Raw genomic sequence first — 26,252 nt, forward strand, 5'->3', positions numbered from 1 at the left:
CCATATTGTTTACATTAGTGTATGGGTGTGTGTTTTTGTTTTTCTTGTTAGTGTGTGTGTGTGTGTGTGTGTGTGTGTGTGTGTGTGTGTGTGTGTGTGTGTGTGTGTGTGTGTGTGTGTGTGTGTGTGAATGTGAGTTGATACAGGGGTTTCCCATGTGCAGCCTAAACAGAGACGCCTTTAAAATCAAAGACAGCTATGTCACATGTTTCAAACCGTATTTCACTGCAGATAAGTCATGTCTTTCTGTGTGGATGACTGTAGCTCCTGTGCGAGTGTAATCAATTCTAGAGATAAAGACAGTAAATCAGACTCTCAGAGGATAAAGTAACACTGACATTTTATGACAGGAGAGGCTGATGACTCCAGTGCCAGTGTAGAAACAGAGGAAAAAGAGGCAGAAGCCAACGCTGAAGAGGAGGAAGAACAGAAAGAACAAAAAGAAGAGGAGGTGCAGGAGGAAACAACTGAAGAAAAGGAGGAGAAAGTGGAGGAGTGTGAGCAGGAACCGGAGAAGGAGAGAGAGGAGGCAGAGGAGGACAGTGGCATCCTGAGTGACAAGGAACGACAGAATGAGGAAGTAAATGAAAAGGACAACTGCTCAGCCTCCAGCATCTCCTCTGCCAGCAGCACTCTGGAGAGAGAGGAGAGGGGGAGCACTGAGAATGGTGGGTAGTTTTTACTGCAAAACATTTGATTGTAATCAGTTTCCAAGTTTTGTATCTTATTTCAAGAATTTCATTCAGGTGCAATTTTTTTGAATCAAGGGGTATGATCTGCTGCCTTATGGCATGTTGCAATGGAAAGAAGTCAAATGACTGAGAGTTATTTTCCAAGGATGCAGGGATGATCTAACTTTTTATCTCTATATACAATTCCAGTACCTCAACTATTCAGTAGAGAGTACCGATCCAATACCAGTGCACTGTTTTCTCCCAAATTGAAAATCTGTTCACCTCACTGCGTGGAACTTTTTGGCATATTTTTTTTCATGTAAGGTACCATAGGGCCAGGATTGCTGTGAGGCTAAAAACCAGGTTAGCAGCCCGCTATGACTGAATGAATGTAACTGATAGCTAAAACTCTGAATTTTGTAACGGCATTGACTGTATGTAATGTCCATCCTTCACATCTGGCTGTGTTCTTAATAGTGATACTATTTCAGATGAGAGCCTGATGCGGTGTGTAGAGAGAAAATGGCAAAGTTCTTACATTACTTTTCCAGCTGATTTTGCACAGGGCTAAATGAATAGAAGAACACCGACCTGAACGCTGAAGTCAAAAGTCTGCAGTCACAGAGAGACATAAAGGAACAAACAAAGGACCAATTACAGCACTGTATGTTAGACTATAAAAGAAAAAAAAAAACTGCAAAAATAATTAAGAGAAAATACATGATCCTTGGTGACATTATTAATTTATTCATGTTGTATTTCAAATTTGCTTCATCCTCATGATACTGTAATATACTTATATATACTAGTATGAGGCCTCCTCTAACATGGCAATGTTTTTACATCCTTTTTCTCTTCTTAACCCCTGTCACTCTCTTTCTCAGGCTTTAAGGAGACAGAGGTGAATGAGCAGTGCAGCAATCTCCTCAACAGCAAACTCTTCATGCTGGACATGCTGTACTCCCAGAACAAGAAGCCCAGTGATGAGGAAGAGGAAGAGGAGGATGCAGAAAGGGAGAAAGAGAGAGGAGAGGGGGAGGACAAAGAAGTCCAGGAGGACACTAAGGGGCAGCTGGGCGATGATCAGGAGAGCGACAACAGGGCTGACAAATCAGAGCACCACAGGAGCATCCGTCCATTCGCTGAACGATTTGGAGACTTGATCAAGGACCTCGGTTCACCCCACCCTCACCTGGACGGCCCAGCCAACGAGCCCCCTCCTCCCCCACCCAAAAAGGAATCAGACACAATCTGGGACCAGCTCCTGGCCAGCCCTCGAGAGCTGCGCATCGGGGACATCAACTTCACCGACCTGACGGAGGACGATGACAAGGACATTCTGGATGCCGTCTTGATGGGAGGATGTGGTGACCTCCCGCCCCCGCCTCCTCCTCCACCCTGCATCCCCCTCTTCCCTCCACCCCCACCCAGGCTAGGCAGCTGCCCCCCACCTCCTCCTTTGATTGGGATTATGAGGCCTCCACCTCCTCCTTCCTTTAGTTCTCCAATTCTGGTGCCTCCTCCCCAAGAGCCGCCTCTATTCAACAAGAAGAAAAAGACAATCAGGCTCTTCTGGAGCGAGGTGAGTCAAGACACAAATAGCATTTTCATTAACAGCTGCAACTAAGGCCTTTCGAAAAACTGAAAAAATTGCATCAATGTTTTTATTCAGTTTTACAAAAATGTATCCCGAAGATGATAACTGGAGGTAGAGTGTTACAGAACTGCTGAAATAACTAGTTTTACAAATTTCAAATTTTCTTTATTACAGTAAATGATTTCACATTGTCAAATGTGAAACCATGGCAGGCACAGCAAGCAGGCATTCAGTTTCTCTCTATGTCCAGAGGAATCCAGTTATATTACCATTTTTGGTTTGTCAGAAGTATTTCACCTATATTGTTGTTTGGGCACAAGATAAAAAGTTCATTAAAGACTGCATGTTTCCATTACCCAGTTAAGATTAAGGACTCATCAAAAACAATGACTCACTCGACATGTTCCTGTTTCTGCTATTATTTGTGGGTCTTTGTCTCTCATTTACCTATTTTATTGTAGGAAATGGGAGTCTAACACATGTCTCTACTTAATGTAGTCCATTCTTGTTGTGTTTGCGATCAGGTGCGTCCGACAGACCCTCAGTACAGGGACTACAATCAGAGTGGAGACTCACTCTGGTCCAAACTGGAACCAGTAAAGTTGGACACAGCTAAACTGGAACACCTGTTTGAGTCGAGGTCGAAGGAAATGCCAGTTACAAAGGTAATCACCCAGTTCCTGGTCAGGAATTAGAAAGGTTTGGGACACTGGTTAATAGTCAGCTTATCAATGCTGTTGAATCTAAGATGTATGATTTTTGGATTTATGTTTAAACTAACTCAAATGATGTAGCATATTTCAAGTCATATCAGCTCCTCATCAAAATTGCAGAAATTTTTCAAAAGTCATGTCTTTTCTATTTTGGTCCTTATCCATTTCATGAAATCTACTCATTGTTTCCAGCCACAAAGTCTGTAGGTTCGGTGTCCATTATCTCCAGTACTTGAAAGCTGATGTTTTCAGGGTTAGGCAAGGTCATGTGTGTTCTGATCCTGCTCAAACAGGGGAGTGTTGAATCCTTCGTAATGCTCACAAAGTCTTTAAATAACAAAAGTATGGACTAGTAAGATAGGGGAACTGAAGCCAGGCATCTCACACTTTGAACTCCTGAGCCACTCCTTGAAACCACAACTTCTGTTAGAGCCAAGCCAGTTAGTAACTCACCTTGGCTCGGCTTCTGGTCTACACGTAATGTGACAGTATGATGGTGGTCTCCAGCTACAGTATCAAGATCAAAACAGCTGAAGCAAAGCTGTCAGTTTTACAAGGACCCTCAGAAACCAAAACCATCATAGGTCAGAGGCAACTGCTCTTTTGGTTATATGGCCTTCTTACCTTATCCATTAGAATGTTGTGTGTTTTACATGTTAAAGATTAGAGAATGCAAGGCTCAAACGAGTTTTGCATGGTTTTTCACCTACAGTACGTGGTTGGTATCACTTTTTTAGTAACATGTTCTCCGTAGTTATACAAGTCTTTACAAATTTTTAAACTTTTCCCATTTGGGCCTCTTGCCAGTCTGACTGGTTAATTTGGCTCAAATTACCAGAAACATTATTAAACTTTCCAGATTGCACAATGGTAAAAGAGAGAGACATACAAAAGTGGAATTTTCAAATAAATCTTTAATTGAACTTAATTCTTTACATAAAATACCTTACCTTAACAGCCTGTGGGAAATTTGCTGAAAGTTAGTTAAAAGTTAAGTTAGTCTTATGTATTTTAATAGCCTAAACTGTAACATTGAACAACCGAATAGTGGAAGAGTTGTGCTGTAACGTAAGTTTACCTGTCACCATATTGTGACAGTAAAATTTCCTAGAGGCAGTAACCAGGTCTTAGCACCTACTCTGTTCCACCTTAATGTGGTGACATAGTACGGCTTTCTTCCTATAATAGCTGATGATAGCCTCAAGTGCTTGTGAGGTCATCTCTACACATACAGTGACAATATGTCACGGGAGTTCTGCAAACGCCCAAATAAACACACATACACATAGAGCATCAACCTAACCCGTGATGGTAATTCCTGCTCCTAATAACCATATAGTTCCTGCTGCAGTCAGTGTAACCTGAGTGATGATCCCTGTAATCCTTACGAGCACATAAAGTGGACCACACTGAGAAAAGAGACAGAGAGAGAGGCAAAGGGAGACAGAGGGAGACCAAGCATTGACGCTCTCTGTATTTTGTGTCCTAGAAAACGGCAGCAGACGGCAAGCGTCAGGAGATCATTGTTTTGGATTCCAAGAGGAGTAATGCCATCAACATTGGTCTGACGGTGCTGCCTCCTCCTCGCACTATCAAGACGGCCATCCTTAACTTTGATGAGTATGCGCTAAACAAGGAGGGCATAGAGGTGAGAGATACAGATGACAGTGAAAAGGAAGCAAGTGATGATTGAAACTCATCCCTGAATCTTTCGCTTCACAAATGACACCCATCACCCATGTCTTCTTTTATCCCACTCTGTCCTTGCCGTCAGAAAATCCTGACCATGATTCCCACCGAGGAGGAGAAGCAGAAGATCCAGGAGGCTCAGCTGGCAAACCCTGATGTCCCGCTGGGCTCAGCAGAGCAGTTCCTCCTCACTCTGTCCTCCATCAGCGAGCTCTCTGCCAGACTCCAACTCTGGGCCTTCAAGATGGACTATGAGGCAACCGAGAAGGTCTGTTGAAAGATGGGACAGTACTTTTAACAACTTAACTTTTATGATTAGATAAAATGATGAAAATTTGAAGAAAAATATCATTTTCATTACAAATAGGGGAAGCCAAACCAAAGCTGTTACTAAATGCACATTTAAAATCATACTATCATACATTATAAATGAATGTGGTTTTATTAAAGTAGAAACAGATATAGCTTAATGAACTGAGAACCATAAAGGTTTGAATAAATGTGCATTTGTGTATGTGTCTTATGCCCATGTCAGGAAGTATCAACATCCGCAAAACAGCAACATGGTGACGTAATCACATAATAACAAAATACGCAAGCTTATTAGCAGCACCTCGTCTGTTTCCTCTGGCACACCATGTTTTACTCAAGCAAAGAATGCATCCAGGAGAAGAAGTTCAAAGTCAAAACCCAGAGAATGAAAAACATTCCACCCCTCCGTTGCTGTCTTGTAAATTTTACGATTTTCCGCAGGATGCAGTCGTCTTTAATCTCTCCATGAAAGCCATGATTCCCGACCGCACATTCGGCGAGCTGCGTTCCCGCCTCGACTCTGTGGGACTGTCTGGTTGAGGGAGCTTAATGTAGGGCAACCTACTGTGCGGGCACACAAACACAAGCACACAAGAAAACAAAGGCTTCATGTAGTCAGAGTCACGTTTGATAGCCAAGGCTGACTGAGGCAGCGACCTTTAAACAACCTCTCGTGACCTCAAACAAGAGCAGAGGATTTGTTGTGGGGGAGGAGGTGCACCTGTTCACCACTTATATAACTGTAGACTAATGAAATACATGTTTTTATGGGGGGGTTTATTTGACACAACTAATGACAATTGTGTTGTACTCCTCCCAGGAAGTAGCAGAGCCGCTGCAGGATCTGAAGGAGGGTATGGAGCAGCTGGAGAAGAACAAAACTCTACGCTACATCCTCTCCACACTGCTCTCCATTGGAAACTTCCTCAACGGCACCAATGTGAGTCATGACCCTAACAGGTTCACTTCATCTTACTGGGTCATAAGGACAAACTTCCTCCGTTGTCTTGCTACTGCAATGATTGGTAGATATTCCAGAGATTGTCAGTGATTTTAATGGAGCGTGAATCAGCCAAGTCTATGATTAGTAGATTCAAAATTACATCACATATTAGCAACTATAATTTGGTGAGGTAAGATGTACCTTAAATACTACTCTTTCATATATTTTTCTATTACTACTTATTAGATCATGACTTTTTTGTTTGTCGAAGGCCCTGAGGATTCTGGTTAAAGTTTGTTATGACATAGGAATATAGAAAAGGAAGCACAGACGTAAGTAATATTTGATTTTTTTCTTTGTAAGTAATTGGTTTGTTCATGTGTCCAGGCTAAAGGCTTCGAGTTGACATACCTGGAGAAGGTTCCAGAGGTGAAGGACACGGTCCATAAACAGTCTCTGCTGCATCACGCCTGCTCTGTGGTGGTGGAGAACTTCCCCCAGAGCACCGACCTCTACTCCGAGATTGGAGCCATCACACGTTCTGCAAAAGTACGCTCCACACTCACTGCTGGATAGCTTGTATACATACTATACAAGCTTATAATGATTACACTGTAAACATTTTTGTTTTGGTTCAATTTTGAAATAAGTTCTCCTGCTGTCTTAACCATGCGAGTTGCAGTAACTGAACTCACCTTGAAAAATGTTCAAAGTTGGCTCACAAGTAGCTGTAATGTAAAACCAGTTAAGTTCACTGAATTTGGATAAAAAACTTCAATAAATTTAAGATATTAAGTTCAATCAACAATGTTTCAGTCAGACTGACACCTTACAGTCAGTTTTACCTATCAAGTACATTTAGTCAGTTTGAAGAATCAGTTCGTCATTTTCCCGCAAAGATCGTACAGCTGAGTCTGCTGCTGTTGGAGCCACTTCGTACTAGAGTCAGTACAAAGACAACGTTGCTGGTGACCCTGTCAAATTAAAAGTGTACAGGAGGAGGGACTGAAGTGGATGCTAATCTTCACTGTGGTTAGCACTGTTTTCATAACTATCGGAGGAAACAAAAGCGATTTAACAACATGTTAAAGACACATAGCAAGTTCCCACCATTTATTTTTTCTCAAAAACTACAAAAAACGTTTTGAAAAAATAGAAATTTTAAGTTGTGTTGACATTAAATTAAAAAAAAATCATATATTCACATTAAGTTATTCATAAAACGTGGTGTTTCTACCAAATTCCTGTAGGATATTTCACAAATTGTACAAAGAGGACTTCCTACATTTTGTTTTGGATCCAAGTTGATTTAAGTACCTTTCCACCACAAGTCCCATATTTGCTTCAACATCTCTTCCATCAGGTGGATTTCGACCAGCTGCAGGAAAACCTGTGTCAGATGGAGCGCCGCTGCAAAGCCTCATGGGACCACCTCAAGGTGATCGCCAAGCATGAGATGAAGCCCCAGCTGAAGCAGAGGATGTCTGACTTCCTCAAAGACTGTGCCGAGAGGATCATCATCCTCAAGATTGTTCACCGCAGGATCATCAACAGGTAGCTCCCCTCACCACAATTTTGCCATTTGGTTTTTTTTGTTTGTTTGATTAGTGTGTTTTACAATACAGTAATCCAAAACTGTTTTTTATGGAACATTAAAATATTATCACTATATTTTACCAACTAGTTATTGCAAAATAGTGATGTGAGATTCAGATTAAGCAAGAAGAAGTTCTCATTCTTCGTGTCCTTTCCTCCTCCTCTTTCTCCCAGGTTCCATTCTTTCCTGCTATTCCTTGGTCATCCGGCCTACAGCGTGAGGGAGATCAGCGTCCACAGGTTCAGTAAGATCCTCAGCGAGTTTGCACTGGAGTACCGAACCACCAGAGACCGCGTGCTGCAGCAGAAACAGAAAAGGGCCGATCATCGCGAACGCAACAAGACCCGAGGAAAGATGATCATGGACGTCAACGCTCCTGTGAGTCTCACACAGAAAGAATCCTTTTATACAGAGACACGTTCTGAGTTTTAATTCTGTTTTCTAGCTCTTCTTTTTCGAAATCTGGTGCTGCCTTTTCACTTTTTTCCTTCATTTTCTTTGATCTGTTCTTTAACCTCCACTCTTTCTTTCTCCTGTAGTCTGATGATGAAGAGGAGAGTGAGGTATCAACATGTGTGCTGCCTGTCTGCATGTCTTTGTGTGTGTGTGTGTATGTATGTGTGTGTGTGTGTGTGTGTGTGTGTGTGTGTGTGTGTGCATGAAACCACTAACTGTGACTAGATCACTTTACCTCCAAATTTCCATAATATGTCAATAAAATACAGTAGGGACTGTAATCTTTACAGGTTGGATGTTTTCCTTGATGCTACAGGTTGGGCATGTTTGAGTCAAAGCCCAAAATATTAAAAGATTTGCTGCCAAATTCTTACCCCCTTATATTCTGTTCCTCCCCATCAGTGTGGCCGTTATGCCTCCAGCTGCAACAACAGCGCCCCTAGTGGCAGTCAAGAGAGCGAGCAGCCTCAGGGCTTGGGCCATGCCGAGGACGCTGCAGAGCACGAGCACATGAAAGCGGTGCTGAGAACCAGCCTCAGCGGCGGCGACAAGGAGGGCAGCGGGGTACCGGGGCTTCGGACACGGACAAGGTCACGGCCTGGACGAGGAGGTGAGGATGACAGGAAGTTCCTTAAAGGGTGACACAGATGAATATGCAGTAAACCAAGAGGCACTGTTCTTTAAAGGGTTTTGTTATGTTTTTTCGCTCATGCATAAGTATTTGTCACTCTGCTCGATTTGTTCAGGTCGCAGTATGCAGGCAAGGACACCAGCCGTGGAGGAGGCTCAGATCTGTGGAGACGACGCCGCAGATGAGATCATGGAGCGTATCGTGAGGTCGGCCACTCAGGGTCCAGGAACCAGAACTCAGCCTAGAGAGAGGAGGAGGTCCAGGGCAAACCGCAAGTCATGTATGGCCTGAATGCTGAACCCATGTCCCAAATACATACCACACACTAATTCTAAGGCTTTTACTATGTACTGTGTTCACAATGGAAAAGTGACAAATAAGTACAGTCAAAGCAGTCAGCATCCATACTGAAGAACCCCTGAGTTTTAAGTGTGGTGTTGATCAACAGAATCAAAGCAATGCACAGTGGAAATGAAGAAGCTGCTCACATTAATGCTGGAAAAAATTAACTGTGGAGGGTGGTAAGACTGCTCCTCAGAAAATAAACTAGTTTCACACATTGAGTTCAGTTAACTTACCTTGAGGAGCAGTGCTCACCTGTGGAAATAATCTTCTGTGGCGCTTTAGGGAGCTTTGATGAAGTCATCGGGGTTAACTTTACATTTTTAAAGGAAAGCCTGCATTCAGATCCCAGGGGCGTGAAATTTGAAAGAAGTGGGCATTAATGAGGTAGGAAGGGTCTAATGAAACACAGTATTGGCTGCATTATGGGAAATGTAGGATCTAGTGTTTTTGGAGCTGGAGCTAGGAACTAAAATTCAGGATATCTCTGCCTCTCCTGGATAAATTCTGACCATTTTTCAAATCTGTCTCCCAGAAGTCCCCCAACTTTATTAAAGTGTAATACTAAATTGCAGGAATACCCCTTTAATAATAAGTAAGAAAGACAACTAAAACACAACACAAGCACAGAGTAGACATAAATTCAGACCTTAAAGTCAGTTTAAATGTGTTTGGGGAGAGTGTAAATGACATTTTAAAGTCACAGCTTGACACAATTGACCCTGACGGTACAAATATTGCGTCATTTCCTGTTAGTATAAAACAGGTAAGTGTTTGGATTCTTTGCTACACTAACTGCAAAAACAGTATACCATGAAACTTGCTATATATTGTACATACTGTATATATTTAGTATGAAGTAGGGCGTTGGGATACAGAACCAGTTAAGGAAAAGCACATGACCATATGGTAGCTAATCTTCTCTCCTCTTCTCTTCTCACAGTGAGGCGGACTCTGAAGAACGGTCTGACACCAGAAGAAGCTCTCGCTTTAGGACTAACCGACTCTCCAGATACACAAATGTGATCACCCACCTCCTCCTCGTTGCTGTGGAAACAGAGTGGCAAACATTGATGCCACACCTCTGTCAGCTGCCTGCCTTCACCACACTTTACAAAGTTGTATTCCACTAGTTACGTGCCCTTTTAGGTTTTTGCCAGCTGCTAATCCTGCCTGATGTGTCTGAGTGATGAAACTGCAGCCATGATAATGCAACACAAAGAAAAATCCTCCTGAAGAAAAAGTGGAAGTGAAGCAAGAGAATGCGTTGAATGAGGACTGATATATTCAACTTGGCAAGAAGGAAAAGAAAATTCGGATTCAGTGATGCTCTAAACTGAGCTGAAACATTTTTTATTTATACAAACATATTTTAAACATTGTGTTAGTCCAAAGGGATAATTTTTGCTTGTAAGTTTCTGCAGCTGTGACTTCACCACGTTTCATTTATTTAAGCTGTGAATTTGAGTTATAAACATGAACGGGCTGAAGAGGAAGCTCAGTTTGTTCTCCTATCCAGTTTCAAAGAGTCCCCAGAGCTCGCCGCAAAACAGAGAGGCTAACTAAGAATTGTCCTTTATGAGAATGCACGTTTGATTCTGCAGCTGCACGTTTGACAAGTGGCGAGTGGAACGGCGTTTAGTAGGAATGTGAAAGGTTTTCAATGTGATGCGTGCCTTTCATTTATAAGGGAAATTTCTGTACCTTTTTGCCATCTCTTCCTATTGTTTTATTCACTTCTCAAATGACTCACAAATGTCACCTTCACAGTTGTACTTATACCGAGTATGAGTGTTGGATACAATTACGTTTTTTATTTTGACAAAATCGTCCTCAGTATTTATTTGCAAAGCTCTGACATCTTGCACCTTATTCAGCATTAATAGTCTGTCATGCTGAAATGAACTGATTAAAAACACAGATAAAGAAAGTTTTATCTCAGAGGAAATCTGTAAAATGTCAAAAGACAAAAAGACAACACCTTTTTTTTTTTTTAAATTTTGAATAATCTATTTGAAGGACATGCAGAGAGTTCTGCAAGAAATGTGTAAATGCCCTTGTCAGCTGCCAGATACAGTGTGCACGTTTAGTGCGGTTCACGTTCTGTATTATTTTTGTAATTTTCTGTAGAAACTTGTATTATAGTCTGAGAGAAAAGGATAAAAAGAGACTATTCTGTGAATTGTAATTAAAAATAAAAGAAATGAAAGGTGTGGTCAGAGATGAAATATGTGTTTTTAAAATGTTGCTCCCTGCAGAGAGAGGGGAGCAACATTTACTTTGAACTTTGTGGCCACGTCGTACTTTGTATGAACATGAATAGGTCGTGGAACAGTCTGGATAATTTAAGTCCCAACTGAAGTGTGCGCTCCTCTCACAGTACAGCGAAAACTGGGAAACGTCACTGCATAAATATCATGTAGTGAGCTGAACATGAAACTATGGTTACAAACACTTCCACTTGAAATGCTGTGTATACACTTTCTGCAATAAAAGACAAAACCATTGAATAAAAAAGTGGAGGTGCATGTCATTCTTCTTCACTGCTTTCACTTCTGAGCCCTTGAATACACAGTAGACCACATTAGACCATCCTGTAGATTAATGAGGTGCCATAAACTGCCCAACTGCTGCTCACTTTACTAGTGCAGCTCAATGTGTGGTCTTTTCGTTTTGTTTCATTGACTGGGCTGCTGTCCGTGCTACTTTGTGTCCATGGCAAGTCAGTGAGTCTGCTGTGAGGGGCTGGGTCCCCTCCCTGCTGCCGAGTTATGATCACTCTGGGGGAGAAGAAGCTGCGGGGCTACAAACGCAAGTTGCTGCCCTTGAGAAAGGAGAGCGCAAGTCTCAGGAAGTCTCGAAAATCACCCCCGAAGGGACAAGTAGGCGTAGCATACACACGATGATTGTAAGGGCAACAAACTGATCCCTGACAGTCCTGCAGAACAAGCACTGATGTACCAACGCATGATGGAGGGTCTCGCCTTCACTGATAAACTCATTGAGATACACACACATGCATACGGACACACAACCTAGTCTGACAGCAGTGTTTCTGCATCAAGGTGGCTGCAGGCTCATACCTGGCCGGGGCCTTCTCGTTGGCTGACGTGACTGTCTTTCCAAACATTGCTTTTGCTTTCCGTTTCGAGTTGGCGACTGAGTGCACTACTTGCTGGAAGAAGGAGCCCAGCCTTTGCTTGGTTTCTCGGTGACTTGTCAACCTTGTGTCCTTTCGTTTGGGGGTCTGCTGGACGTTACCCCAAACTGGCCGGGTATCATAGCTTGTAGAAGGACAGACCCAGCATTAAAGCCAGCTGGCCCCCACCCTGGCTGGCCAGCCCGCAGGATTATGACATCCTGAAGGACCTTTGAAGCACACACACATGCCTTCACCATTTTTATTGTATGTCTGTTAGTTTGTTTAACAGTAAATTGGATTTAAAAAAAAAAAAAAAAACAACATACAGCTGTGTATTCAATTTTTGATTTTTCAGATGGGATTACTTTCAAAATGAGTCGCAAATGCCTTTATTTGATCTCCCCGCCATAAGGTGGCAATATTGACTTTAATTATAGCTGGAGATCTACATGAAAGGACAACATCACATCCCTTCGTCTTGTGTACAGATACTGCCCGCAACTCGTCTCTCTCCTCAGTCCAGGCGACGGGTGGACGGCGCAGGCTTCAGGCTGTTAAACCTCCGAAACCATGGCCCAGGACATGACTCTGCTGTGGGGCTCCGGCTCCGTTCCCTGCTGGAGGGTGATGATCGCCCTGGAGGAGAAGAACCTGCAGGGCTACAACCAAAAAATGCTCTTCCTCGAGAAAAAGGAGCACAAGTCCAAGGAAGTGTTGGCTATAAATCCCCGGGGACAGGTAGGAGTAGCCTGCAGAAAAGCCAAACGGAACCAGCAGCTTTTAATGAAGTAGACTAACTAGAATTCATTAATTATCCCGCACCTTCCTAATTAAAAGCGCACAGTAAACTCAGCCTGCATGAACAGTGGAAGTAGCCGTCGCCTTCGCGCTCATTAACTTTTGACTCCACTCAAAACTTTTAAGCATTTCAGAAATTCCAGCTTACTGGCAAAAAAAGCACACCCGTTGAACAGAACTGAACAGAGGGCTTTTGACACAGGGATGGACGAGTTACACCCGCTTATATTAAATTTATCAAGCAGGTTTTCAGAAGTGTATGAATATATCAATGTCTATGACGCACTTAAGTGCCTGTCACTCAAACGCACCAGAAAAGGGCACAACGACCAGTAGAAGCGATGAGAAGGTAGAGTTTGTGCGGCAAGTGGGAGTCATCACAAGTCATTAAATGTCAGTTAAAAGTCTCCGTTCGTGATTCAACGGGCTTGTACTTTACCACCGAGCAAGGTAAAAAAAAAAAAAACTGAATTGACTGGGTTTTGAAGATATTTATGCCGTATTCGAGTCAAAACGTGATATGCTGCGATGTAGCTCAAGCCAAAAAAAAAGAAAAAAGAAAAAAATGTCCTCCCCTTAATTTACCCTTAAGCTACAGCCAGCTAATCATGTTTTGTTCAAAAGTTCGTTGTGAGCAAGTGTTTGTTCCTCTGTGTGACACAGCACTGCAAGTTCATTAGTCTTTAATTAGCTCCCAGTAGAATTAGCATTCATACTGGATTGAACTCATGATAGCAGGTCACCCCTTGAGTAGCCCGTTGTGCTTATAACCTGTTTGTCTTTTAAGGTTCCCGCTTTCAAACATGGAGACATCACTGTGAATGAATCCTGTGCTGCATGTTTTTACCTGGAGGTAGGTGAACCAGTCCATCACCTAAAATAATAATAATAATAATAATAATAATAATAATAATAATAATAATAATAATGATGATGATAGTGATAAAAAAAGATAGATCACTCAATTTTAAGGAGTTATACTAACACTAAACTCATCATTAAAAAGTGTGATGTGTTCAAATGTGTGTGTTTCTTTTCTCTCCTAATGGCAGAGTCTGTTTAAGTCCCAGGGAAACAAACTGATCCCAGACAGCCCGGCAGAGCAAGCGCTGATGTACCAACGCGTGTTTGAGGGTCTCACATTCAACGAAAAACTCAGTAAATCCAATCAATCAACTAAATCCTTTTGGAAGTCATTCCCCCGCAGTTCTACTGAAGTACAATTGTGCGCAAAAGTTTGGGCACCCCTGGGCGAATCCAGCTCCTGCAGCAAGCTGAAGCTGTTTGAACGGCCCTCACAGTCCCATGACTTGAACATCATTGAAAATGTGGGTGCAAAATAGCCTAAAAATAGCTCCGAATTTCCAGGGATTTGAGGTTGAGAGAGGATGAAAAATCCTGAATCAAGACTAGAAAGACTTTTAACTGGCTACAAAAAGTGTTTGCAAGTTGTGATATCTGCCAGATGGCGGCTGCCCAAACTTTTGTACATGCCACAATTACAGTTGAATTTTTTTCTGTCCTTGAAGTACATGAACTAAAAATTAAGATTATTAACATTTGAAGAAAAGCAGATTTTTGATGCATTGTTCTCTTGCCTCGAACTATTAAAAACACACCAGTGAGCCGCACTGTTGCACTGGCTGCCATGCCCCTTTATTATGATGAACGCGGGCTCTGAAGTTTGTTTTGAGTCAGTCGCACATACACTGTCCTTCCGCTGTAAATACTGACGACCAAATGTGTATTAATCCGCTGCTGAGTAGTCCCAAACAAATGCACTATTTAGTTCTAGTTTGAGGAATATTTGCTAAAGACTACAGTGTCCAGCTATTTAAGGGAATTGTGAGGCTTTTTAAAAAACAAAATATATTTGTGATCTGCTTATTATGGGGTATGTAAACAGTGAGAAAAATGTAAAACGACACCAGCCTTATCCTTGAACAATGAGTTATTGATGTTTAAAAATACTACACTTTTATCAAGGTTTTTTACTGTGGATATAGTGTCATAAGCCCATTGAAGCTGCTGTTTGCTCAGTATGTTCGTGTGGGTGTTTTTCTTTTCGATGTTTTTAAGATGCGGTAGTCTACTATGACTGGTTTGTCCCTGAGGGAGAGAGGCATGACTCAGCTCTTAAGAGAAAGAGAGAGGCTCTGGCCACTGAACTCAAACTCTGGGAGGGTTACCTGCAGAAGGTAGTGTATGTAAAGCACACACGCACGCGCACACACACACACACACAAACTCGGCATGCAGTTACATATTCAAACACGCTGTATTTTTTCCCCTCTTTCTTTCAAGCTTGGCTCAGGCACTTACCTGGGAGGACCATCCTTCTCACTAGCAGATGTGACCATTTTTCCAACTGTTGCTACTTTTTTCAGATTTGGGTAAGTGGGGAAGGGCTGTCGTATTGTCTTGAAGTCACACTGAGCAGTAGATGTACGGCTGGACAGTGCCGTACAAATGTCGCCTCCCTTCTGTTTTCCAGGTTATCTGCAGAGCATTACCCTCAACTGGGAAAGTACTACGCTCAGCTGAAGGAGAGACCCAGCATCAAAGCCACCTGGCCTCCTCATTGGCTGGAGAAGCCCATGGGATGTGACACACTCAAAGACATCTGATATTCACACTCACTTCGAAGCCACGTCTGCCTGTAACGTAGCAGTCTGGTTTCTCTAAAAATGCTTTTGCTTTTGCTTTTGTTTAGTATAGTTTTAACTCACACTTTTTCACTGTTGGCATAGCAGAGTTACAAGAGCAGTTAATGCATTTTGAGTCTTCCTATAGGTTTCAACCTTAGTGTTGAATGTGAATCACCTCTATCAGAGAGCATTGAGTCTGCAATGATAGCATAGGCCAAATAAAACCAAGCTGTGGCTGCTGAAGGCGTCAACAAAGTCTGAGAGTAAAAGATGAAGAGTTTGAATGTTATGTGATTAGATGACCATATAAGAGCTGAACGCAACATTGCATTAACGCCATAAAACCCCAATATTCAGGTTTAGTACACCACAGATTAGATTGCAGTAGAAAACGTAGGCGGTGTCTTTGAGGACGTGACATATTTGTTTGATCGTCTGAATGCACATGCCAGAGCTGGTTTTCCTCTGCACCAGTTCTGCAGGTAACTGGAATGCCCTGTGTCATCAGAACTTTGCATGCAGTGAATGAGACAGTTGTACATCCCATCCTGTTCATGATTTTGCATTTTACGCAGAATGCAGACCCTCTTTGTGACATTAACTGCAGTTAAAATGTAGATATATAAAATGTAGATTTGTGCACCAGCCATGGAGAGGTGTTTTACATATGAGCTTGGGTTGAGATCCTGCACACTCTACCGTGAGTGCAGCAGCTTTCACAGTTCTATGGTCTACGTCTTGGCCCTTGAATCCAATCTACCGGCTGAATGTTTCGGATCTTTCTCTGAGCTCATGCTTAGTTCTTGGCTCTGTGGACTGGGAGCTTCCTGTTTTGCCCCATCAGCTGGTGATTACAGGGGCAGTTGGTATTTTATTTGGAAAAGATAAAACTCTCACGGGGCATCCCCATCCAACCAACAGCCTCTGCTTCCTGTCTGACAGGAGCAATACACATATGCTTGGTGTCAGTTCAGGAGTTCACAGACATGGAATACTTAAGGAATATGTGTACTGTTCACTGTAAGATCCATCACACTTGGCTTTAAAAGCATGCATGCATCAGTGAACCAGTAGCCTATGCTGGAAACATCTGCAGCCACGGGTCTCACTCTTCCCGACAATGCCAGTGAATTAATGCTGATGATCACACGCTGACAGTCAGCCCGCAAGACCAAATTTATGATATTCGAAAATAAAAGCCAAATAGTGGGGAAACACCAGCTCTGAATAATAAAGGCCTTGTGTAACCGGTGAGTTAAAAGAAGTCAGTATGTATACGTATCAGAGAGCTTCATCTTTTCTACGGCGCCTCTACATTAAAAAGGAAAACTGCAACCTGAATTTTGTGTACTGTATTCATCCATTTTTTTCAACTTCTACTGTATGTACACAGGATGGTCCGATGAGAGCAGTTCACTATCACTCTTTTTTATGGACACCCCGTGTGCACAGGACAATCAAGGCATGCGACAAAAACCTTACAGACAAACATAAAAAATGCGCATCAAACCAACATATTGTTTGTTAAAATGCTCAAAGTAGTGTATTAGTTGTGTTTATTAGTGGTAATGCATCGTGGCTTTATTTTTCCGTCTCCACGTTTTTGTCAGCAGAAAATGTCTGTGTCATGGCCGTCAAGCAAAAATGACACCCATACTCTGGCTCACGCACACTTACAGGAAATGCTTACACTCAATGAAGACAGTATCTGCATACTGCAGCGGACAGATAAAGATTTTTTTCCCCCTGATAAGAATTTTGGACCGGAAATGAAACCACATAAAGAAGTAGAATGTTTGTTCACTCAAAAAACAAGCTACACTAAATGCTCTGAATGGGTTGTCACTGAAATATGGAGAGATCATTAAAATCGGCTCAGAAACATGATTATAATACTGGTCAGCAGGTGAATGTATGTATTGCGGCCCTGTTCATGTAATTTCTGCAACTTTCTTTTATTCAGCAGGTTGTCTTTGAATGCAACTGCACACCGTGACAGTGACAGCAAACCGTGTCAAATACATGACAGAAGTCTTGCTCATTTCCACACACAGTTCACATCACTCACTGTAGTGTTGGTACTGGCAGCTCTTCAAATGCTCAACATCTTAGAGTTCTAGAAAGAGGCATGAATTGTATGTGAGCAATGTGAACAGTGGCTGCTCACAAAAAGGATCAGTGATGTCTGTTAGATTCAGTACGGATGAGGTTGACTAGTGTGAGTGACAGAGGCCAGAGCTGGTTTGTGTGTGTGTGTGTGTGTGTGTGTGTCGCGCGCGCGCGCGCGGGTGAATGGAAAGTGTTGAGTCACTGTGAGTTTTCAATAGTCAAAGTTCAGGATGTAGCACAAAAAAAAACAAAACTGATTAGAATAAAAACCAACCACGATGAACCAAGATAAACGCATATATGAAAAAAATCGCAGCCATGATCAGATCCCTATAAACCCTGTAAGGATGAGTAGTACACACTTTAAATCACTGCTGGAAAATAGCAGACATTTGGTTACTTTCTTTGATTGTTTTTTTTTTACTTTATGTTTTACTTTTAAAACTATAAGTCAAAGTATTGAAATTTATTATTTTTTTTTTCATTTCAGTGTTTAAACGTTATCTTTACAGGTTCGTATCAGTGAAGAAAATCGTTTTATTTTAGCGCAGGTTTCATGTTTCCATTTCGCCCATATTCCTGCACGTCGGAGATCAAAAGAGTAAAAGAAAGCAAACTCCTCCCTCCACGCGGTTGGCTTTGCTAACGCCTGTTGACACAAGTAGCTAGAGACCACACTTAGGTACCACACTTAAACTTTCCATAACTTTCCTGAGTCACGCATCTTTGTCTCGCATCTTTGATGGGGGATGGGATGTGATGGCTTGGATGTGAGGGAGAAGGAGCGCAGGTGGTTGAAGACAAGGGACTTTTCTTCACCTCTCCACTCACAGCGACAGATCACAGCATAGTGAAGACGCTCCGGAAACATGACCCCCCCATGACTCTGCTGGGCTGTGGGGCTCCCTGTGCTGGTGGGGCATGATCGCCCCTGGAGGAGAAGACCTGCAGCAGAACAACAAAAAAAACTGCTGCTCTTGAGAAAGCATGACACAAGTCCGAGGAAGTCATGAGCATGAATCCCAGGGTCATGAATATTCGATATATATTTACATTATACATATTTATTTATATGTGTGTGTGTGTGTGTGTGTGTGTGTGTGTGTGTGTGTGTGTGTGTGTGTGTGTGTGTGTGTGTATGTATATGTATATGTATATGTATATGTATGTATGAATGTAAATAAATAAATAAATAAGAATGCTTCTTTCTTAAAGCTTCCTGCCTTCAAACACGGGAGTTATATCCTGAATGAGTCCTACGGCGCCTGCATGTACCTGGAGGTGAGACCTCGGCCAAAGTGCTGAACTTGGACCTAGTTAATATATACCTTATACTCCGAGGAGTTAATAAGCAGGAGCGCTCCATGTGCTGTGTGTGTTCAACAATGCTTCATAGACAAACAGAAACCCTACACTACAGGGGAAAAGAAACTGGAGCTCCATGCTGCTGTTCATAATAGCTGCTTTTTTTTCATGTGTCTAACAACAGAGCCAGTTCAAGTCCCAGGGGAACAAGCTGATCCCTGACTGCCCTGCTGAGCAGGCACTGATGTACCAGCGCATGTTTGAGGGTCTCACGCTCAACCAGAAAATGGGTATGTTAACCCTTACACGCAAAGCTGAAGGATTTCATTGCTGTTTGCAAACCATAATTTGTTGACCATATAAATCCTGCATCTTAATAATAATGTATCTGATGAAGTTAGTCCCTCCAAACAACTTTTGAACCACTTGGATTTAGTGAGTTATTAAAGTTTAACCAGGCTGTGAAAGCTCTTCCACAGCAGTTACTTTATGACTTAAGTTGTTGTTGCCACTCAGAGGTCGGCATTTTGAGACTTTGAACTACAGTGCACTTGGCAACATCATACGCCAATCTGCCACCTTTAAACCAATGAGACTTCATGTCTTCAGTCAGCCCCCCCCCCCCCAAAAGAGACCCGAGTCGTTCAAAACACATGCCATGCACCGATGAGCTGTGCATTCACGTAATTAAGTCAGGACACAATGCATTGAGTCTACGTGGTGCACCCCTCAAAACAGGGAGTGTTGTTGAAAGGTCCTTTGTTAATCCCACAAAGGATCACATGCTCAGGCTAGCTTGCATGCCCAACTGAAGTCATGGGACAGGGGCACTTCATTTAAGGGGAGGGGTCCAAAAATAAGAGAGCTGAATTCCCAATGAATTATAATTAACTTGTGCATAATGTGAACGCATTATTTTCCGACAAGGCTGCGTTAAACTTTAACTTTAATTTAAACTGATGTTACTTAATAATGTCCTGACTGAGGCCACCCTCAGCTGCTAAAGGGGGAATAAAAGCAGTCAGTCTCGGCACAGCGCGGGAGTGGATGTTGAGCAATGTGTGGATAAATTTTATCGATATAGTTGTCATACCTCCGAGCGCCGCTGTCACGCCTGAATGCCTGTTTGACTTTTTTTTTTTTTTTTTTTTTCCTCCAGCGGATGTTATCTACTACAACTGGAAGGTCCCGGAGGGAGAGAGACACGACTCTGCTGTGAAGAGAAACAGAGAGGCTCTGAGTGCTGAGATCAAACTGTGGGAGGGATACCTGCACAAGGTAAATGCAGACATAAAATACAATAGCATCATAGACATACTGTGAGACATTAACAGGAGAGAGAGAGCTGCGGAGGGAGGGTTTTAGCTGAAGTGACACAAGCGCAGTGTTTTTTTAAACTGACCCTGCAGTTACATATGGTGGATAAAAGGAATTCTGTTTTGTAAGCTTTCTGTTAAGCTAAAGTCATGGGAGCAGCAGCAGCAGCACTATGTACTATAGTTTGGAAAGTCTGGGAAAACCTTTAATCTTAAGATGTTGGCAAAACCAGGTTTTATTTTCAACATTTTCAGGAAAATATTAATAGGAATATTCCAATAGATTGTTTGGGAACTTAGTCACCTTTTAGCCAAGAGTTATGAGAAGATCAATACCACTCTCACACCGGTAAGTTAAATATTAAGCTGGAGCCAGGAGACAGTTGTGTTCAATTTTCGACCCAAAATTCAGAACACAAACCAGGCGACTGTTAGTGGTTTGAAAGTTAATTTATTGCAGACTTGATATGAGGATTGATGAGTTGCCTGAGCCAGCGTTGTTACAGAATCGTGGCTGGTGGATTAGGCTTGCTCTGGTGGAGCTTTGCAGGTGGAGCAGGTAAGATGGAGCGGAGCATGCAATGGGAGCTGATGGCGAGGCAGGACAGGCGGCGGTAATGTGATCCAAATTAGGTGCAGTACACAAGGACTGAGCTGGACGTGGCAGGTGAACTGACGCAACGGGAGCAAATAAACCTGAGGCACAGACAAGCACAGGATTAGGAAAGCTCAGGCAAACAGGAGGAGAAAACATACAGAAAGTAGGAACTTGGCCGTAGCAATGGTACCACATTGGTGACTGAACGACCTGGCGTAGACTAGAGGGATGAGCTGGAGGTTTAAATACTGCAGTAGTTTGTGGAGTTGAAGACCTGATGCTCGGGTGGATTGGCAGGAGAAGGAAGCGGATAGCCACGCCACGCCCATACAAACACACATACGCACACAGACCGGGAGAAAGACAAACTGGGCTCAAACAACCACACAAGGGACAGACAACAAATGAAAACACAGGGAATGACGGAGATACAGAGTCTAACCATAACAAGTTGTAGTTTTATTGGGTTATGTGCTGCTCTAACTAGGAAGTCACTGCACCCAGCCAAGAAATAGTCCGGATCACAACCCCAAGTAAGACTGCAACTTGTTGTTTTTACACTTTGCCCTTTGTATAGATTAAACAAAGGAAATATAAGATATTCATTTAATGAGGTTTTTGTTTCCTTTGGTCAGAGGCAGGCTAGCCGCTTCCTCCTGTTTCCAGTCTGTACGTTAAACTAAGCTAAGCTAACTGGCTGCCGCTTCATATTTACCCGACAGACATGAGAGCGGAATCCATCTTCTCGTCTAATTCATTTCTCAATAGTTCAAACTCCCTTAAGGGCATATGCACCTATAAGGTATGTGTAATGTTTAGTTAGTCAAGCTATAGGCTAACCACCCATCGCCGCTGCCATGTAGGTACAGCGTAATTGTTCAGATCTGCGCACCAACCCCATGAATGCGGCCTCAACTATTTTGTGCCGTTCTCTAGGTATCCGGCTCTTACCTGGCAGGAAAGAACTTTTCACTGGCTGATGTGACAGTTTATCCAAGCATCGCTTATCTCTTCCGTTTTGGGTAAGTGGATTAAAGGACTGAAAATGACCCGACAAGATGAATGAAAGGATATAAAAAGCAATGCGTGCATCGTAACTCTTCTCCATTCTGTAGGTTATCTGAGGAACAGCACCCTAAACTGGCAGCATACTATAACTCTCTGAAGGACAGACCCAGCATCAAAGCTAGCTGGCCTCCTACCTGGCTGGAGAACCCACAGGGACAAGAAACACTGAAAGGAATCTGAGATTCAAACACACACTCACTGCCCCTGTTATTTAATATGTAACCACTCCTTGCATTACACTACTTTAGCTGACAAAATGTTTTCGTGAAGTACTCATTCGCTGTTACTGCTCTTGTTGATTTCATAACATCATTTGTTTGTACCTTAAACAACAGATCATTTTTTCTGTGCTGTAAACCAAAACAATAAAAACTGACTTTCAGTTTTGCCTGTTTACACGAAGTCCTCTTTCAGCCAACTTTTGACCTGAATATGTTTTTGCAGTGGTACTAAACTATAACGGTATTTTTCTGTACCAAAATTCATTTGACCATAGGCATCAAACCTGGTCTCTGATAGCGAGTTTGAAGTTTGGTTAATGAGGTTGAGGTGAAAAATCTTCTACTTTCATTCCTGCACCTTTAGAGTTTTGACAGTAGAGGTTGGTAATCTTAAATAAACCACTAATGCTTATACTGTCCTTTGATTTGGTTTGTCTTTCCTCTGGTTTTTAGAGCTGCAGTTTTCCTGTCATTCCCTGTTTGGCCAACAAGTGGCAACAGAGTCTATAAACCGAACATGAACTGTTAAGTGGGTTTTTAAATGTTTTCATACCAAGACTACTAAGAAGCATTGTTAAATTGCAGTCTGGGTTAAAGCCCTTTATTATCAGCACCACACTGAGCTGTTTAGTCCTGGACGCAAATGAAACCATTATCCCTGCGTGTTAATTGCCAGTTTCGGGCCTCAAAGCAATGTTTCATCCCTACTCATACTGTGACATAATGGTTGCAAGAACTTCTCAAGCAAAAAGCAAAAGTGTTCTAAAAGAGTGAAAATATAGTGCAGTGACAGGATTCAGTATGCCATAAAAACGCCAGAAGGGGAATGAAACAGCAAAATCATGCCATAAACTTGAGTTATGAAATACGTCAACCAAAGATAGCTATAAAGTTCTATGGTCTTGGAGCCAGAACATCCAAATTTGGATTTTAATCTGGACTCTGAAACAGCCAATCGACCTGCTAGGTCCAAGTTTGCTTACGAAACAGAGTCTGGCACCACATCCTGGAACTCCTTGTATATGAACGCTAGAAAGTCAAATTTGATTTAATGTCTGGTAAGAAGACATTAAAATAATCAAGGTACAGTATATGATATATTGTGTTACTGGGCAAGAGTCTCTGAATTTTCGGGGAGCTCTCCTGGTTGCTCATTTAACAAGCATCTAGCTTGTAAGTTGGTTTTATTTGGCTACTGCACAAAGGGGTAGCAGCATTGTAAGCCAATCACTGAATGTGTCAACAATCTCTTGTGCAAATAGATCAGATGCACAAATGTTGCAAAACAGCCCTCCGGCTGGCTACAGCTGCAGAGCCACCTCTTCCACTGCAGTTGGGCTTCAGCAACCTAATTTTCAGGTAAAACCAAGAAGATGGGAACACATTTGATTTTGCTGGGTCTGCTCTCTATCTGCAGCCTCTCCTTTAGTCAAGGTAATACATACAGAACATATTGTAATTACAGGACGGGAGTGCGACCACATTTTAATTTAATTGCCTATTTTACCACTTACCACGTGGTAAAATCATTTGTACGTATAATATGTGTCGGTGGTTCTTTTCTGTGTCTTCAGAATGCATCCGAGAGTTTGTGGAAAACATTGATTTCCCGGGAACAGACCTAACATCTCTCTACTCTCCTGACGTGGAGCACTGTCAGCAGCTGTGCACCCAGCACCCGTCCTGTCTCTTCTTTACCTTTATTCGGCCTGACTGGACCAGAGATGGAAGGTATGACAGAGACACATCACTCCTGTGAAGACACTGCTCCCATTGTTTCTTTAGTTTTGCTGCTGCTGTGATGATCAAATTTCCTTGTCATTTTATTGACAAGGAAATTTGATCGTCACATTTCGGTCCGCCTCTGTCTTCATCAAGTTAGTCTCAAGGTAAACACACACACACACACACACACACACACTCACACACACACAGACACACACACACATACAAAGAATAATCTGTCCATCTCTGCAGGCATTTCTACTGCTACCTCAAGTCCACTCCCTCTGGAAAGCCCAATGTCCAGACTCAGCTACTGGGTGTCACCTCAGGCTTTTCTCTCAAACCCTGCAACCCAGACCCACGTAGGCTTTCAAACATTTTAAACCACTGCGAAAAACGTTTATTTATTTGTGATGTATGCTCACGTTCTCCTTCACTCTCTCTCTGTCTGTCTGTCTGTTGGGCTGTCTGTCTGGCAGAACCTTGTCTGTCTCAGGTGTACCAGAACACGGACTTCTTCGGGGCAGACTACAGAGTCTTGTTCACAGCAGACTATGAAGAGTGTCAGCGGGTCTGCACACAGGACCCTGCGTGTCAGTTCTTTACCTTTGTGAACGATGTCTTCACACAAGCGAAGATAAGGTAAAACTGGATAATATAATGTTACATTGCCGTTTAAACGAAAGTGTCATCTTTTGAGGTAAATTTGAGATAAACCCGCAGCGGGGAAACATTAGGAGTGCCAGGGTGGATAGATTGGTGTCCTTTCATGACTAGTGACTTGAGTGGTTCCATCCAATGAGAAGGAAGACCGAGCTCTGGCATCAGCAGGGTGGAGTGATGTAGCAGGCTCTATCATTCAATAATGGAGTCGTTTCCTCGTTCTGATCCAGGTATAAGTGTCACCTGAAATTCAGCTGGACAGTACCAAGGACTCCGATTGTCAACAGAAAGGCCGGTGTAGTATCCGGGTTCTCCCACAATATGCAAGTAGCACAGCACTTTGAGGCAGGCAAGCAAACATTCATCGCGAAAGTCGTAGCGCTAGGAAAACATCCCGTGGGTGGTTGTGCACGCTTTTCTTATTGTCTTACCTGTGTTTTGTACAGACTGCGAGTGCAAACTTTTTTCAAACACTGACATCCAAGGAAACGACTTCGAGACCCTGCCCTCTGCCTCTGCCGAACACTGTCAGACACTGTGCTCTGCTCATCCACTCTGTACCTACTTCTCTTATGTCAGGTAATGTGTGTTTGACAAACTTTCTCAGAGTATAACAAATACCTAAATAACCCTAATCTCTGTTGCGTTGTAAAAAGTTTATCCAATAAGACAACACAATAAGTAATTAGAGAGGGCTAAGTTACTGTCTATTCCCTATTTGTTGTTCTTGGAACAGTATCTTAACTGTCCTAAGGGGGTGAAATATTTGGTTTTCCTTTTCAGTCAAAGATGTTCTCTGCTTTATGTTATCTCAAAACTTAGACATACTTTTATTTAAAATTTCATTTTCATTATTTTTGCAGTGATAACTTCATTTGTTACTTGAAGAACAATCCAAATGAAATGGTGCCCAGTGCCAAAGAGGGAGTCACATCTGGGATACCAGTGCACTTCTGTCAGCCGGGTAACAGTATGTATCACCAACCGACACTAGAACTGTCAGACAGGGAACACCTTCAGTGGACCATCACAGGCCATAGACCATCTATGAACTGTCTTGGTTGTACACAGACATTTCTATAGACAGTCATGGCTTCCAGATGATGAATCCTAATGACTTTGGTGATCCTTTCAATGAATGGCAACATTATTCATTCATTTCAGAAACAAGGATAAACCAAGCCTCTGCCATTTTCCTCTAACACTGCATGTGTACATAAATGACAAGCACTCTTATTTTAGATTTGGTTATTATCAAATATAATATGACTGGAATCACTTAGCACATATGAACGTTTGTCATTCTATCCTTTCAATTTATTGTCAGTGTAATATTGCCGTACTTTGACGAGCAGGGGCAGTCTAACCCTGTCCCCCCCTGCTAACAGGCTGGCTTAAGGTGGCTCATGAAGGAGTAGATTTCGAAGGTTCTGACATTCGCTACGAGCTGATGGACGATCTGGACACATGTCAGAAGAAATGTACTGTAGATCCCATCTGCCAGTTCTACGCCTACGTCAATGAAACCTTCTTTGACCCTGATTACTGGTACAGTGTTCTTTATGCACGCATGCACGTAAACCCGCATCAACAAAAATGCTGTTCTTTTTATAACAATAACATTGAACCAGGAATTCAAATAATAGCCAGAAATCATGTAACATTTAACTTGATCATCGGTCAGACATTATTTTAGCCCCACTTT

General features: G+C 42.4%; 3 protein-coding genes and 1 pseudogene across 9 annotated transcripts in view; all 4 read left to right on the plus strand.

Annotated features, from left to right (window-relative positions):
- fhod3a (formin homology 2 domain containing 3a) overlaps positions 1–11,454 on the plus strand; it is a 53,378-nt gene extending 41,924 nt beyond the window's left edge. For 2 of the 6 annotated variants that reach the window (XM_040121781.1, XM_040121784.1), the window contains 13 exons: positions 351–668; positions 1,559–2,256; positions 2,796–2,936; positions 4,474–4,632; positions 4,759–4,941; positions 5,806–5,925; positions 6,316–6,477; positions 7,292–7,482; positions 7,699–7,903; positions 8,065–8,088; positions 8,384–8,591; positions 8,728–8,892; positions 9,898–11,454. In XM_040121781.1, the coding sequence (XP_039977715.1) occupies positions 351–668; positions 1,559–2,256; positions 2,796–2,936; positions 4,474–4,632; positions 4,759–4,941; positions 5,806–5,925; positions 6,316–6,477; positions 7,292–7,482; positions 7,699–7,903; positions 8,065–8,088; positions 8,384–8,591; positions 8,728–8,892; positions 9,898–9,980 (2,657 nt within the window). In that variant the 3' untranslated portion in view covers positions 9,981–11,454. Of the gene's footprint in view, positions 1–350; positions 669–1,558; positions 2,257–2,795; positions 2,937–4,473; positions 4,633–4,758; positions 4,942–5,805; positions 5,926–6,315; positions 6,478–7,291; positions 7,487–7,698; positions 7,904–8,064; positions 8,089–8,383; positions 8,592–8,727; positions 8,893–9,897 lie in introns of those variants that run through there. The other 4 variants (XM_040121783.1, XM_040121785.1, XM_040121782.1 and 1 more) reach the window with 3 other exon arrangements.
- On the plus strand, positions 10,431–12,329 carry LOC120786398 (annotated as a pseudogene).
- Positions 12,330–12,545: 216 nt separating this feature from the next.
- LOC120786197 (glutathione S-transferase A-like) lies at positions 12,546–22,334 on the plus strand. Of its 2 annotated transcripts, none has more exons than XM_040121446.1 (6): positions 12,546–12,834; positions 13,682–13,747; positions 13,947–14,052; positions 14,974–15,092; positions 15,199–15,287; positions 15,389–16,883. In XM_040121446.1, the coding sequence occupies exons 1-6, from the start codon at positions 12,667–12,669 to the stop codon at positions 15,519–15,521; spliced, it is 681 nt and encodes a 226-aa protein (XP_039977380.1). In that variant the 5' UTR covers positions 12,546–12,666; the 3' UTR covers positions 15,522–16,883. The 2 variants fall into 2 exon arrangements, with proteins under 2 accessions (XP_039977380.1, XP_039977381.1); XM_040121447.1 differs by lacking the exons at positions 13,947–14,052; positions 14,974–15,092; positions 15,199–15,287; positions 15,389–16,883 and adding exons at positions 19,141–19,246; positions 20,116–20,234; positions 21,807–21,892; positions 21,986–22,334 and having other exon boundaries at positions 12,581–12,834.
- Positions 22,335–22,794: 460 nt separating this feature from the next.
- LOC120786050 (coagulation factor XI-like) overlaps positions 22,795–26,252 on the plus strand; it is a 4,285-nt gene continuing 827 nt past the window's right edge. Inside the window, exons 1-9 of the mRNA XM_040121111.1 lie at positions 22,795–23,242; positions 23,422–23,593; positions 23,734–23,890; positions 24,137–24,246; positions 24,364–24,526; positions 24,778–24,896; positions 24,994–25,126; positions 25,411–25,517; positions 25,936–26,095. Coding sequence (XP_039977045.1) covers positions 23,533–23,593; positions 23,734–23,890; positions 24,137–24,246; positions 24,364–24,526; positions 24,778–24,896; positions 24,994–25,126; positions 25,411–25,517; positions 25,936–26,095 — 1,010 coding nt within the window. The 5' untranslated portion in view covers positions 22,795–23,242; positions 23,422–23,532. The remainder of the gene's footprint in view (positions 23,243–23,421; positions 23,594–23,733; positions 23,891–24,136; positions 24,247–24,363; positions 24,527–24,777; positions 24,897–24,993; positions 25,127–25,410; positions 25,518–25,935; positions 26,096–26,252) is intronic.

Source organism: Xiphias gladius, chromosome 24, assembly GCF_016859285.1.
Source record: "Xiphias gladius isolate SHS-SW01 ecotype Sanya breed wild chromosome 24, ASM1685928v1, whole genome shotgun sequence".
NCBI lineage: Eukaryota > Metazoa > Chordata > Actinopteri > Istiophoriformes > Xiphiidae > Xiphias > Xiphias gladius.